This window comes from Myotis lucifugus, unplaced genomic scaffold, assembly GCF_000147115.1.
Source record: "Myotis lucifugus unplaced genomic scaffold, Myoluc2.0 scaffold_4, whole genome shotgun sequence".
NCBI classification, from domain to species: domain Eukaryota; kingdom Metazoa; phylum Chordata; class Mammalia; order Chiroptera; family Vespertilionidae; genus Myotis; species Myotis lucifugus.
This window is the reverse complement of record NW_005871052.1, coordinates 6,909,235-6,925,004: the sequence shown is the minus strand read 5'-3', so window position 1 is coordinate 6,925,004 and position 15,770 is coordinate 6,909,235. Positions and strand designations below refer to the sequence as shown.

The 15,770-nt window shown below is 42.0% G+C and overlaps 1 protein-coding gene across 1 annotated transcript in view; it reads right to left on the bottom strand.

Annotated features, from left to right (window-relative positions):
• Positions 1-15,770, bottom strand: part of ATRX (ATRX, chromatin remodeler) — a 265,117-nt gene that overhangs the window by 5,135 nt on the left and 244,212 nt on the right. The window contains 4 exon segments of the mRNA XM_006082832.3: positions 14-142; positions 1,081-1,176; positions 1,899-2,024; positions 2,860-3,009. Of these exon segments, the coding sequence (XP_006082894.1) occupies positions 14-142; positions 1,081-1,176; positions 1,899-2,024; positions 2,860-3,009 (501 nt within the window).

Below are 15,770 nucleotides of genomic sequence, written 5' to 3'. Positions count from 1 at the left end.
TCAGAATTCTTACCATCTGTTGTTTTGTCAATACATCATTGTAGATTGCTTCTCTTCGTTTAACATCAAGCTCCTGGCTGGCTTGTCTACTCAATGCTAACGCCTGTACTTGGGCCTCTGAGAGATTCATGTTTTCCTTCCACTAAAAGAAAAAGTTTCTATTTAGTCCTGTTGCAGTAGAACCAAGGAAAAATAATTAAACTACTTGAAGATATTCAGGGTCTTTCAAGTTTTCTTCTCTCCTTTCCTTTCCTTTCCTTTATTCTGCTTAGAAGAAAACAACATTGCCAAGTGCCCCAAAACGGGTACATAAAGGAATAGTATGCAGCTGTAAAAAAGAAGGATCTCTTACCCTTTGAGAGAGCATGGAGGGACCTGGAGATTATTATTCTAAGTGAAATAAGCCAGTCAGAGAAAAACAAGTATTACATGATGTAACTTTATATGTGGAATCTAATGAACACAATAAACTGATGAATAAAACAAAACTAGAGACATGGAAATAAGGAACAGACTGACGAATCTTAGAGGGAAGGGGGAGTGGGAAGAGATTAAGCAAAGAACTTATATGCATATATGCTTGCCCATGAACATAGACAATCAGTAGTGAAGGCCTAGGGCGGGGTGAAAACTGGGCGGTGGGAGGCAAAGGGGAAAAAAAAAGTGGGGGCATCTGTAATACTATCATCAATACATTTTTTAAAAAAGCAGGGTACTAAGTTTTCCACTGTTGTATAAGGGTTGGCTATCTCTGCAATAAAACTGTATTTAATTTGTGAAGCTGGTCATAAAAATATGTTTATGTAAACAATGCATACATTTCTATGATTGATTGACTTCCTAATTTTTAGATTTCAACCACTTCTCTTTTGTGCCAACATCTAGGTAAAACTGATAAATTATACTCGTACCTTGTCACTATTATCCACTTTACTAGTGTTTTACTATTGCGAATCAAGTTATAAGAATTATGCTCCGTTCCCCACAGAAATAGTGAAACAAACAATTAAAAATTAAAACAAATGTGGGGGAAAGAACACAAATTTTAAGTTGGAGTAAGACAATTGCCAATTAACTTACCACAGCTGAAATTATATCTTCAAGTGGCTGAATCCTCACTGCTGCCATACTGTTTGTTGCTTCCACAACTTTTTCTCTTCCTTGATTTATGAGGTCCTAGAAGAATGTAAGAAATAAGTTATATAGAGCTTATAAAAGATAGTTTTAAAGTATAGAATTGCCAATTTATAGAATTGAAAAGAACAGCAAACTTCAGCATCAATAAAGTGGAATAAAACTCATCAGTGAGGGTCTTGTTAGGAAGATAAAAGTTTGGGTTTTATTGAACCAATAATTTAATAATTTAAATGACTCCATAAGCACATTTTAAAAAGGAAACCACAGATTCCATTAAGTTATTAAATTATTGGTATAATAAAATCTAATCTTTCTTAGTTACTTCATAATTGATTCTGGTTTTAAGTCAATTATTTCATAATACTGGGAATTATCATATACTTAGTGTTGCATCTACATGGCATTAGAGTGTAAATCAATGTGTGCATTTATCCTACTTTCAAACATTAAACAAGTAATTTGTTTATTCAAAGTATTTTATAACTGAAGAAAGTGCTATTTCCTTACTCAGTCATCTGCCCTATTGTTCCTTAAATAAAGTAATTCAAACTACATTAAATCAGGGCCTGATTCCCTTGTGCTCTAAACCACATTTTACTACACTATTCTGGGTCAAAAAGATCAACAAATAAAATTTTTTTGGTCTATTCAGAAGTAATCTTTTGGAGAATGTGATATTCCTGCATAAGGAATCCTCAACAACAGGGCACTTGAAATTGCTTTTAATTCAAGTTAAACTACTTTTGTACTTCACAACTTACCTCCAGCTGTTGATTACTCATTGCTGACAGGGCTCCCAAATTGAAAGGAATATAAGGAGTTTGAGAGTTGAAACTGACAGGGGGAAAATTGGTCCCAGTTGGTATGTTGAAACGCATGGTCAGTCCCTAAAAACAAAAAATTATGCGCTTATCCACACTGTGATTTAAAACTTGAAATTCTACATCACCTACTGGTTTAGAATAGAATCCATATTCTCAGATTTAGGAAATTATTAACACTCTTACACACACAAACAAAACACCCTTTTTACCCAAAACCAAGATCTTATTACACAGAAAGCTTTAACCCCTAAAGGTGTACCCTTTTTTTGATAATTCCCACAGAATGGAGCAACTCATAATTCTGATGAGACTCCTAACATCACATTAACATTAAAGAAGTTTGGTACAATGAGTTAGGAGTTTAAAAAGAATTCATGTATTAGGATAAGGTTTCCCATGCTCAGGCACATTTTTGCTCAAGTGGGTTGGTGAAACTATTTTAAATGAAGTTGCTGCTGGAGAATGACGTTAATGTCCAATCATAAAATATTTTTGTGTTCTGATACACATTCAATCAAAATTTAGATTTCATAGCACACATGCTAAAACAATGTTTATTCTTTCCTACCTCCAAACTCTAAGCTTCTGTATGTCTGTTACTACAGTGAGGGTGTTGACTGGAGTTAAGTGATGCTAAATATATACCTTTCCACTAATCGCTCAATTCAGCAAGTGCTAAGCAGAAATGGGGTTACTACTCTTTAAGTGGAAAATATTTCCTTCTCTCCTCTCTTCCCACTCTACCACCAAAGGTAGCCAAAGCCTGTAAACAGACTCTGATATCTGGGGACTTCATTCCTGAAGACTCACCTATTCCAAAAGTGACCTTTTCTTCCTCAATGCTCTTTCAAATTACTAACATCAAAACAAAAACCAAAAAGCATTTCAAATGATCTACCTTCTTCTCTGCTTCATACTCAGCCCAAGCTGCTTTTCTTTCTTCTTCAGTCAGCTCTTCTTCTTCTTTGTGGTCCAAAAGAGAATCATGCTCATGATATCCTACAATGTGTTCTTTATGTATTTGAAGAAGTTCTGCAAGTATGGTGTCCTGTTTAAAGGGGTTGAAATAACAGAATTATTTCCTCCCTCTGGATCGTATTTGGTGTACTGTTAGACTAGAAACTAGAACATGGCTGTTATACATATTTTTGATATATATGATAAATTACCTAGAAAACAGTTGCTAAACATGCAACACCAGCGTCTTATGTAAGAATTTCACATTTATATAACATATTTTAGGGAGCTGATTTTTTAATGACTAATTTTCAGAGTTCAAGGGTTTTTCTCCAACTTTTAATTTTTATTTATTTTTTTAGAAAGAAAGGAAGGGAGAGGGAGACAGAGAAACACCAATGAGAGAGAGAAACATCATCTATCTGTTGCCTCCTGCATGTCCCCTACTGGGGATTGAGCCAGTAATCTGGGCACGTGCCTTGACAGGGAATTGAACCAGTGACCTCTTGGAGCATGGGACAGTGCTCAACCAACTGGGCCACACCGGCCAGGGCACTTTTTCCCTAATTTTTTCACACGTATTTTGTGCTTTGTTCTAAGTTCATAATAAATGCTAACACAAGTCTTACTAAATCAGAAATTATATTGGGTGCTTGTGTTAAAAATCATGGCTACTCCTATTTATACATTACTTAACAACTGTATTTTCACAATCACTTTAGCTATCAACCACTATGCTAACAAAAACCAACTCTAAATTAAACAGCTACAAAACAGTTTAACTGGAACATAGAGTCCTTATATTTCAATTGTAGGAAAGTAAAATATAAATTGCACTGTTAAGGACACACTGATATACATTGTTTATCAATTGATTATAATAGTGCCTTTTTTCAAAGTCACAGTGTTTCTTAAGTCAGTCTTTTAAAGTTAAAAAAATTAAAAGCTTAAAAATTGAGATCATTTTTATGTATTCAATGAGAACACCAAACTTGTGCTCTGTGTAATGATGATTATGAGAGAGACACACACAAAGAGAGACTGGGTAGAGGGGAATATGTTACTTGCTAATAAAAATTTAATATTCACAAGTTGTTTATTAAGAAATCACAGATAAAAACTTGAATATATAAAAGGTAAATCAATTCACTTCACAAAATGATTTTCCACAGCTTCTAATGCAAGTTCCCTTAGAACACGCTTTCTAAATTGTGAATTTAGTGAAGGAACATAAATAGTTACTGGTCAAAGGAAGGTATAGGGAGGTTATGGCAAATTAAATTTAATTTGTATCTAGTAATTCTTAATGTCCCCATAAAGTTTAGCATAGACAAAGCCCAAACTTGTAAATAATTTTATGTTCATATCTTTAACCACACCCAGAGTATAGGGTCCAACACATGGCAGGAAATCAAATGTCTGTTAAATAACTCAAGATGAAAATTTTAAATCATAAGGCCCTAAGTTTTTTTTCTGTACAACAGCAAATGCTGACACTAATTCCAAATATTCTGACATTTGATCTCATGTAAACAACTTTTTATCTTGCTACCCCAATAAGTACCTGAAATAATTACTTCATAATTTCATGAATGGATTCTCTTAATGGATACTACTGATAATTTAGACTTTATAATTGAGTTTGCCATGTATGTGCTATTTCTTTTATTGAAAACAAAACATTAAAAGATGGTAGGGCTCAAGAAAATCTACTGGTGGGATACATATATGTTAACAGGTTTAGTTCTTTTGAAATGGTAACTAAACCTTTCTATCCCATACCTGTGTAGAAATCTGCCATCAAAGCTGACTTCTCTGGCCTACACCATATAGAACAGGCTTTATCATCACTAGATAGACCTCCAAAGTTCAGAGTTACTGACCAGGAAGGCACAGAGATAGGCCGGTCTGAACTAAATTCTTTTAAAAAATAATGCTTCTTTAGACATGTGTCTCCCATGCTCACTCCCCAAGCATAACTCAAAAAAAGGTATATAATAAAACCAGATAACATTGCCAAATACAATTAGTAAATCAGCTGTTCTACAGAATACCAAATAAATTACAAGGTAGGAATGTTCTATGAATAGTCCCTAATTTTACTTCTGTTTGGCAATGTGATGTTCTTAAACATAGTAAAAAATCATTTCTTTAAGAAAGCAACCTGAAGGAAAGACCAAGAGTACTGTGTGCTAGAAACTGAATTTATTTTCAGCTATGCTATTGATTCTCTCTATAATACTGGATAATAACTTAGTCTAGCTATGAATGTAAATTAAATATGAAATACTCTCTGCTCACATGTGTAACAGAACGAGAATAGCAGAAATACTCATATATACCCTTTTAAAAAAGGACTAGCTGAGACTAGAAGCTAAGTTTCCTGACTCCTATCCAGTGATCATCTTACCTAATAAGAGACAAACATGTAAATTGACCGTCCTTCCATTACACTCACCAGCCAATCAGGAGAGTATGCCTGCAGGGGGTCCGGATCCAAGCCCCAGCCCCACAGCAGTGGTGCTGGGCTGCTGGGGCTGGAGCCAGCGGGGAGACAAGCCCACAGGGGGTCCGGACCCCAGCCCCAGCCCCAGCCCCAGGGCCGTGGCGCTGGGCTGCTGGAATCAGAGCCAGCAGAGACACAAACCCACAGAAGATGGCCCTGATCCGGCCTGTCTCTATGACATCCACTGTAGCCAGCAAACCAGCCCAATCAGGGGGTGGGACCATCGGCCAACTGTGCAGCCCTTTCCACCTGCCAGCCTGCCTTAGACTCTCCCATCCCCATCAAGAGCAGGCCGCACAGAGCCTGGACCCTTCCTGGCAGCCCCGAGTCCGTGGGTTGAGAATTCTGATGGCCCTGCCCAGACAGTAGAGGCGCCTGACGGGCAGGGACAGGGACCACAGGCCTCCAGGGAGCACCGCAGAGTTGGCAAGGGGAGGAGAGGGCCTGCGAAAGGGGAGGAGGTGAAGCCAGTCGACATCAGCCCAGGATCCAACCCTTCTCCTCCAGAGGCAGCAAGACCTAAACCCAGAACCTCAGCCCGAATTGAAAGAGCCCTAGGGAGGCATCAGGAAACTCTATGCAAAGCTGCACATTGAGAACTAGAGACTTTGTGAGGACCTGACCCAGACCACGCTGCGACTGGCGCAGCTCAAGGTGGAGCTGGAGCACACCACGCAGAGGCAGGAGCGCTTTGCAGAGAGGCCAGCCCTCCTGGAGCTGGAGAGATTTGAGCTCAGGGCCCTGGAGGGCAAGGCCACTGAGCTGGAAGAGGAGCTGAAGGGCCTGTCCAACCTCCGGGCTGACAATCAGCACTTCAAGGAGGAGAATGCGACCCTGATCCGTGTCATCAGCAAACTGTCCAAGTGACCACGGAGGACTTGCCCCTGCACCTGCATTTATACAGCTGCTTCTGCCACACACGCCCCTTCCCCTATGTGAACATGAGTGACAGGGCTTCTGGGGAGTCTCTGAGAAGCCATAGCCTCCCCTTGGGACCTCTAGGCTGGGAGGGGAGGACAGAGCCCCCAGGAGCCAAGCGGGCCATCTGAGGCCAGGATGGAGATGGGAGGCTGAGCCAGGTAGGGGGACCAGGGCTGCAGGCAGGACCAGGAAGGAACTGAGGACCAGGAAGTGCCAGGACCAGGAAGTGCCAGGACCAGAGTGGCCACCCAGAGGTCCCCTTTCACGTGTGCTGCCACTGGTCACCCCTCCAGCCCCTGAGCAGGGATCCGAGAATGTGCCAAGAATCCCACCAGCCTGGGACAGATGGGCCTGTATATAGGGTCCGTGTGCAATAGGGAGGGACGTCTTCTATTTTTTGCTGCCCCCTCCCTAATGCTGTCCTGGGAAGGGGGAAAAAGTATTTTTGAGACAAAGCACAAGCACTACAAATAAAAGTCGTGAAGTTGCCAAAAAAAACCCAAAAACAAAAACAAAGAGCAGGCCTCACCACAATAGGCCCACAGCCCCTCTCCGTGGCTGCCTGCCCCTGATCGCACCCCCCCCACCCCAATAGGTGGCAGGGCCGGCCAGCCAATCACCTGCAGCCCCTCTCCCACCCGGCCCCACCCCAGATTGGCCCCCTCCCCCCGATCAGGGGCAGGGCTGGCCGGCCAATTACCCATGGCTCCTCCTCCAAGCCACTGGCCCCTGATTGGCACCCCCCACCTCACTCGGGGATGTGGCCAGCCAGCCCAACAAACACAGCCCCTCCTCCATGGCTGGCCCCACCGCCAATCAGCCCCCCAAACCCAATCAGGCCAGCAGGGGGGGAATTTGGGGGCAATCAGGCTGGCGGGGGGGACAGTTGGGGGAAATCAGGCTGGCAGGAGGGGGCAGTTGGGAGCAATTAGGCAGAGTGGTTAGGGGTGATCAGGCAGGCAGGCAGGTGAGTGGTTAGGAGCCAGTGGTCCTGAATTGCGAGACGGATGTCCAACTGCCGGTGTGGGATCGGGCCTAAACCGGCAGTCTGATATCCCCCAAGGGGTCTATGATTGGAGAGGGTACAGGCCGGGCTGAGGGACACACACCCCCGTGCACGAATTTCATGCACCAGGCCTCTAGTTCTAATATAAAACCTAAAGATAACTACTGGTAACATTTGTTGTATATTCCTCCACACATTTACACTTACACACAAACACACACACTTTTACATAAAAATGGGATTATACTTAACAGTTTAGAAATCTTTTTTGCCTTCATATCTTTCCATGGACATCATTTTACCTCAAATACGTCCTTCATCATTTTAAATATTATTAAAGACATTTAACAATAAGATATTATGTAGATATACTTTATCATCTACCTAATTTTTTTCTCTTATGAGTTTATTAAAACATTTAGGCCACTTTTATAAGTTACCAAATTTGCAATGAAACAGAGTAATGGATACATTTTAATGTATTTCAACCACTAGTTTGTACAATAATTATGCTGATAATTCTCTAGGACTTAGACAAGTACGTTTACCACAATCTTCATTTTTAACAAAGGAAAGACATTACATGGACATTAACTGACTTTCATAGGAACACAATTCATTTATATAGTTCAGAAGCAGGAAAGCAGAAAGTTTTCTTTCCTTCAGAGTACTGCATGAAGCACAAATAAGAGAAAGATACAGGATTTCTGAAACAAAGTCTTTCTTTTCCCTTTTAAATTAATTGCAGCATACTGTCAATGCAAGAAACAGATGATGTGATTAAGAAGGCAAAAAAGTATTTTTAACAGGATCCTCCAAACATTTCTTTGGGAAAAACAGTTTTGCAAAGTCTAGAATGAGTTACAAAAGTTAATAAAGAAAAATTTCATCTCAATATACAATACAATCGGTGGAGAGATTTTTTTGTTTTTTCCCCTTGAAGCATGCATTTATATTAGTTGCTATAGTAACACTATTATTGAAAACAATACTGGGATAGAATCTATAATCACTAGGCCAACAGTCATCAAAATGAGGTTTAAATTACATCCAAATGTGTACCTTTACTTTTCTTTGTCTAAACTTTATTTTTCCTTAAATAAGTGAGAAGGCTTACAAACTGGGAAAAGCATGGGCTATATTCCACCTAACAACCTAAATTAGTTTAAGCTTTAAAAATGACTAGTTCAATTAATAAAACAAAGTTAATGATAAATTAAAAGTTAAAGTTAATTTATTTAGAAGTTTAAAGTATTTGGCAGGCTGACAAAAATTCCTATCTAATTAATTCTGAAATTCAACCTTGAAAATAAAATTTTTAAAAAACAATCAAGGGTTTGCCTGGGGAAAGGGGTGGAGGTTCGCCATGTTTCAAAATATTTTGCTTGCCATCACTTTGAATTTGAGTTCTATAATATCTGGAAATAAAATGTCACTAGAATACTTAAGTGCCATAGGACCCATTAAAAAAGGTATGAAAAATTCCTTTTATTATCTAAACTAGAGGCCTGGTGCACAAAATTCGTGAAGGGTGGGGGGAGTCCCTCAGCCAGGCCTGCACCCTCACAATCCGGGACCCCATGGGGGATGTCCGACTGCCCTGCAGGATCAGGCCTAAACTGGCAGTCGGACATCCCTCTTGCAATCCAGGACCACTGGCTCCTAACTGCTCACCTGCCTGCCTGCCTGCCTGATCGCCCCTAACCACTCGCCTGCCTGCCTGATTGCCCCTAACTGCTTGCTTGCTTGCCTGATCACCCCTAACCACCTCTGCCTTGGCCCCTGCTGCCGCAGCTTCGACCAGAAGGTCGTCCGGAAGGATGTCTGGAATGACGTCCAGAAGGTCGTTCGGCTGTCCAGTCTAATTAGCATATTACGATTTTATTATTATAGACTAGAGGCCTGGTGCATGAATTCGTGCATGGGTGGGGTCCCTCTGGGTGGCCTGCAGGGATTGGGCTGAAACCTGCAGTCCAATGCTGCCCACAGCTCCTACCTGCCACTCCCACTCATCCTGGCCCCACTGTACCTGCTGTGGGCTCACGCCCAATCAGTCCTGATTGGGAGAGGCTCGTGCTGCCAAAGCAGTGCTTGCCAGCCATGAGCCCTGCATCTGGCACCCTTCCAAGGGGAGTTGCCTGTGGGATCGGGTTGAAACAAGCTGAAACGGCAGTCTGACATCCCCCAAGGGGTCTCGGATTGCAAGAGGGCACAGGCCAGGCTGAGGGACCCCACTGGTGCACGATTGGGCCAAGGAGGGACCACGTGAGGGCTCCAGGTCATGTCTGGCCCATCTTGCTCAGTCCTGAACCCCAGCAGCAAGCTAACCTACCAGTCAGAGCATCTGCCCCCTGGTGGTCAGTGCACATCATAGTGACTGGTCGACCAGTCGACTGTCTGCCCCCTGGTGGTCAGTGCACATCATAGCAAGCAGCTGAGCAGCCTTAGCATATCATTAGCATATTACGCTTTGATTGGTTGGTTGTTCTGCCCTTCAGTCTATTTGCATATTACCCTTTTATTATGTAGGATGTCTAGGTTCTTAGTAAAAAAACAAGAATTTCCTGGTGAAAAAAGTTTCTTCTTTCAAATTTAAAGATCATTAGTTCCCAAACTACACTGGAAAAAAATTGCAACATATTTGATAACTAGATAGCTATTGAATGAAGTTCACGTACTACCTTATATCAGATTTTCAGGTGAAGCACACATAACCTTTGCCAAATGGCATTTATAAATATATCCAAATCCCCAAATTGTAGATATGAATAAAATAGTGACAACTATAAAACTTCTCACTTTCAGGGAAAGAAAGGGCAGGACTGACTTTGATGAAAGGTAAAAGTCAGAGTCTCCTTTGATAAGAATGTTTTCTATTCAATTTAATATTTAAAGAACTATATTTAGCATTTAACTTTTAAAAATTAATGATCCATTACAACACATGCCAGTCACTGCAGTGTCAGTCTAGATTTTAAATGACTATAGTGACTTTTTAGAGGTTATAGTTTTTCAAGTAGAGTCTGAACTGAAACTTAATTCTCAGGCTAATCTGGAGTTCATATTATCTCTATACTTTATAAACACTGTTACATCCTTTAACTCAACTATAAGTGTGCTATAAAAAGGAAATAGAAGAAATACAAAATAGGAATGAAAGCAGCTACTTATTTGGCAGTCCAAATTACACCTTAAGGAAAGAAAACATTAAAAGATAAAAGGTTTGGCTCAGTAGTGTCGAGCCCATGGACTGAAGGTTCCCAGGTTCGATTCTGATCAAGGGCTTGTACCTCGTTGCAGGCTCCATCCCTAGCCCTGGTTGGGCACTTGCGGGAGGCAGCCAGTCAATGTGAGAGAGACACATCCGATGTTTCTTTCTGTCTCTCCCCTTCCCTTCCACTCTCTCTAAAAATCAATGGAAAAATATCCTCAGGTGAGGATTAAAAAAAAAAAGATAAAAGGTAGTGCTAAAAAAAAAAAACCCCACATAAATAAGGTCATCTAGAGATTTGTACATAACCAAATCTCTCTCACAATTTATATTCCTTTAAGAGTCCAAAATATTAAATTTCATGTAAAAAGCTTGCTCCTGGACACATCAGCAAATGAAGAGACACAAGTAAGGCATTCTCCTACTTAATTCCCCTAAAAGTATCACAGCTTCAATTTTCCACTGTTCTTACTCCTAGAAATGTTACAAGACATATTTGCATTAGCCAATCTAACCATCTGAGTAACATACTGTAGGATATTAATATACAGATACTGTGGCACCTAGGTGCCAATATTAATTCAGGATCACTGATCATTCCAATATGTTAATTATGTCCTTCTGAACATGAAAATGGAAAAAGTGAAAGGACATACACATACAGCCTTGCTTCCCAGATTTCTCTCTACAATTTCATGATGATATTGCTTAAAATATAAACACCAATATAATTTTGCTAGAATCACTGATTTAGTAAAAAGTAGATCTGTGTCAGCCTTCTGAATTTCAGAGGAAATTTTAATGGCAGGATATAGTTAAAATAAAAAAAACCATATATTTATAACTGTGCAAATTGGTAAGTTTTATGTGTGATGGTTAAGATCACAGGCTCTAGTCCTTCCTGGATTAGCTCAGTTGGTTAGAGCATTGGCTCAATACACCAAGATTGCAGGTTCAATTCCCAGTCAGGACACATACAAGAATCAACCAATGAATGCATAAATAAGTGGAACAACAAATTGATGTTTCTCTCTCCCTTCCTCTCTCTTTAAAATCAATCAATAAATTTTAAAAAATCACAGGCTCTAGAGCAGTGATGGCGAACCTATGACACGCGTGTCAGAGGTGACACGCGAACTCATTTTTTTGGTTGATTTTTCTTTGTTAAATGGCATTTAAATACATAAAATAAATATCAAAAATATAAATCTTTGTTTTACTATGGTTGCAAATATCAAAAAATTTCTATATGTGACACGGCACCAGAGTTAAGTTAGGGTTTTTCAAAATGCTGACACGCCGAGCTCAAAAGGTTCACCATCACTGCTCTAGAGTATTGCTATCTACAACTCTGGGTAATGATGGAAATGTTCTGTGTCTGCACTGTCCACTATGGAAGCTACTAGCCACATGTGGCTACTGAACACTTGAAAATGTGACTAGTGTAACTAAGAACTAAAATTTTATTTTAATTTATAATTAATTTAAATGTAAATAGCTGCATGTAGCCACTGGCTCTTGAATTAGAGAGTTCAGATTTAGAGTATTACTGGGTTTTAAATCCTAGTTCTAACACTTACAAGCCCTATGTCCTTGAGCAAGTTATCTCTGAATCTCAGTCTCCTGGTATGTAAAATGGGCTAATAAGGCATTTTCCATGTAAAAATTAAATTAGATATTCCATGTGTTAACATGCAGTTATGCATTCAATTCAGCTTTAGAAAAATCTATAGAGAGGTGACTTGGATTCTGATCCCAGTTTTAGAAAACTGTTGTGATATGTTAAAATATAGAGCTAACTAGGGGTAAAAAGTTTTTTAGACTTTGGCCTGTCCTGGAAGTCTGACACATGGACCAGTGTTGTCTGTCTCCCTTATCACAAAAATAAAAATAAAAGAAAATATATACTTAATTAAAATTTTTGTACTGTGAAACTTTTCAAACCAGAAAAATAGAATGGATATTCATATACCTATCACCTAGATTTATTGTTAATATTTTGCCACATCTGCCTTCTTTATTTTTACAAAATATTTTGTTATAAGATTACTAGAGGCCTGGTGCACAAAAATTTGTGCACTCGGGGGGGAGAGGGGGTCCCTCAGCCCATCCTGTGCCCTCTTGCAGTCTGGGACCCCTCGGGAGATAACGACCTGCTGGCTTAGGCCTGCTCCCGGGTGGCAGAGGGCAGGCCCAATCCCTAGGTGCAGCCCCTGGTCGGGCTCAGAGCAGGGCCTATTGGGGAGTTGGGGCACCGCCCCCTGTCATGCACAGAGCAGGGCGGATCGGGAGGTTGCGATGCCACCCCTAGTCACGCTCAGGGTACGGCCGATTGGGGGGTTGGGGCACCGCCCCCGTCACACTCAAGGCAGGGTCGATAAGGAAGTTGTGGCGCCACCCCATCACGCACAGAGCAGGGCCGATCAGGGGGTTGGGGCGTTGCCCCCTGTTACACACAGAGCAGGGCTGATCAGGGGGTTGAGGAGCTCCCCACTGTCACTCACAGAGTAGGGCCGATAGGGGAGTTGAGGCACCGCCCCCTGTCACACACAGAACAGGGCCGATCAGGGGGTTGGGGCGCCGCCACTGTCACACTCAGGGCAGGGCCGATCAGGGGGTTAGGGTGTTGCACCCTGTCACACACAGAGCCGCAGTGCGATCAGGGGGTTGGGGGAGCTCCCCCCTGTCATGCACAGAGCAGGGCCCATCAGGGGGGTTGGGGCTCCGTACCCTGTCACACATAGAGCAGGACCGAGCAGGGGGTTGAGGAGCTCCCCCCCTGTCACGCACAGAGCAGGGCCGATCAGGGGGTTGAGGAGCTCCCCCCCTGTCACTCACAGAGTAGGGCCGATAGGGGAGTTGGGGCACCGCCCCGTCACACACAGAGCAGGGCCGATCAGGGGGTTGGGGCGCCGCCACTGTCATACTCAGGGCAGGGCCGATCAGGGGGTTAGGGTGTTGCACCCTGTCACACACAGAGCCGCAGGGCGATCAGGGGGTTGGGGAGCTCCCCCCTATCAGGCACAGAGCAGGGCTGATCAGGGGGTTGGGGCGCCTTCCCGTCACGAACAGAGCAGGGCGGATAGGGAGGTTGTGGCCCCGCGCCCTGTCACACACAGAGCCGCAGGGCGATCAGGGGGTTTGGGCGCTGCCCCGTCACGCTGATCCCGGTGCCAGGAGGCCTCGCAGCTCCGCTGATCCCGGTGCCGGGGGGCATATTACCCTTTTACTATATAGAATAAAGGCCTGGTGCACGGGTGGGGGCCGGCTGGTTTGCCCTGAAGGGTGTCCTGGATCAGGGTGGGGGTCCCCACTGGGGTGCCTGGCCAGTCTGGGTGAGGGGCTGAAGGCCGTTTTCAGGCTGGCGGGTGACTGAAGCTCCCAACTGCTCCTTTTTTTCTTTTTCTTTTTTTATTCTGGGCCAACTTTAGCTCTGAGGCCTCGCTGCTGAAAGCAGGTTTCTGGCCTTTGTTTACTTTCTGATTTGATACAATGTTGCGGTCCGGCTGGCTGAAGCCCGGCTGACTAACGCAGGTTTCTGGGGTTTTGTTTAGCTTCTATATTTGCAACATAGTTGCTTAGAGTTGCAGCTGAGAGGCCGGCAAGTCAGGCAGGGAACATTGGAGTCCGCCGTCACTGGAGCAAGCAAGCCTCCCTGTTCGCTTCAGTGCATGACTGCCGGCCGCCATCTTGGCTGGCAGTTAATTTGCATATCGCCCTGATTAGCCAATGGGAAGGGTAGCGGATATACGGCTAATTACCATGTTTCTCTTTTATTAGATAGGATAATTTCACTTGTTAATGCTTCAGTATAAATCTCTGAAATATAGACATTTTTATATAACTACAATACCATAGAATTAATAACTTCTTAATTCCCTAGCATCATCTAATACCACACCCATATTCAGATTTTATCAGTTGTCTGCAAAATGTCTTTGATAGGTGCTTTGTTCAAATCAGGATCCACTCAAGGTACACACACTGCATTTGGTTGGTGTCCCTTTGTTAACTTTCTTTTAATTTAGTACAATTACCTCCCTTTCCTTCATTCTGGATTTATTTCCTGATGGTGTGTTTGAACTCCTATCTATATATATAAAAGCCTAAGCGACCAAACGAATGACCGGTCGACTGGTCGCTATGACATGCACTGACCACCAGGGGGCAGACGGTCAACGCAGGAGCTGCCCCTTGGTGGTCAGTGTGCTCCCACAGTCAACCTCCCACAGCCGGCCAACCTTGCTCTCTGTTCCTCAGTCTCTGGTAAAACAGAGTGACTTGACTCTCACATATGTAAATTGCTTAGGCTAATCATACTTTCATGTTAGGTAATGAGAGTTATCCTTTAAGCATCAGCTAAAAATGTTTCACATGCACAGGACAGGTAATAACCTATTGTTCCTCCTATAATTATAATGGCCATATATCTAAAATTTTCTAGGACAATTCTAATAGCAGATAATTCCTGAATTTTTCATTAGAAAAATTTGGTTAAGGTATAAAACCCCTTTCTCTGTATGGGAATACAATGGTTGTTTTTTAAAGTGAAAGTCTGCTTTAGACCTCTGGAAAAGTTTCTAGAAGTAAGAGAAAGTGGTAAATAACGTCAGTAGAGTTCTCTCAGTTAACTGAACAAAAGAAGAAACTATTTGCTCAAGCAAGTGAATAAATTCTGTCAGATATACTGGTAGATGTACAGGGTCAGGTCTAAGAATTGACCATTTGATTTAGCAAAGCAAAGGTCATTGGTAAACCAGGCACTGTGCTAAGAACTTCATGAATAATATTTAATATTCCAGTAATCCTGTGAAGTAGATAATTATTAGGCCCTTTTGATAGACCAGGAGACCGAGATTCAGAGACATAACTTACTCAAGGACATAGGGCTAGTAAGTGTTAGAACATTATTATCCCCTATTACTAATGAGATTTCATTGACCATGAATCATCATGGGCTCCTGGCTCTCTCCCCCACAATCCAAATATAGAAACTATAGATGGGAAAAGGAAACATGAATTCTAAGAACTTAGACACACACACACACACACACACACACACACACACACACAACATTCCTGGGGTAAAAAAAAACTGGCACCATGTGCAATCTAAAGCAAAGTTATTGAAAAAGATGAAGTACCAAATATTCAAATTAAGCATGACAAGTATCATTAAGGAAACAAAGGAAGATATTATCAATATGA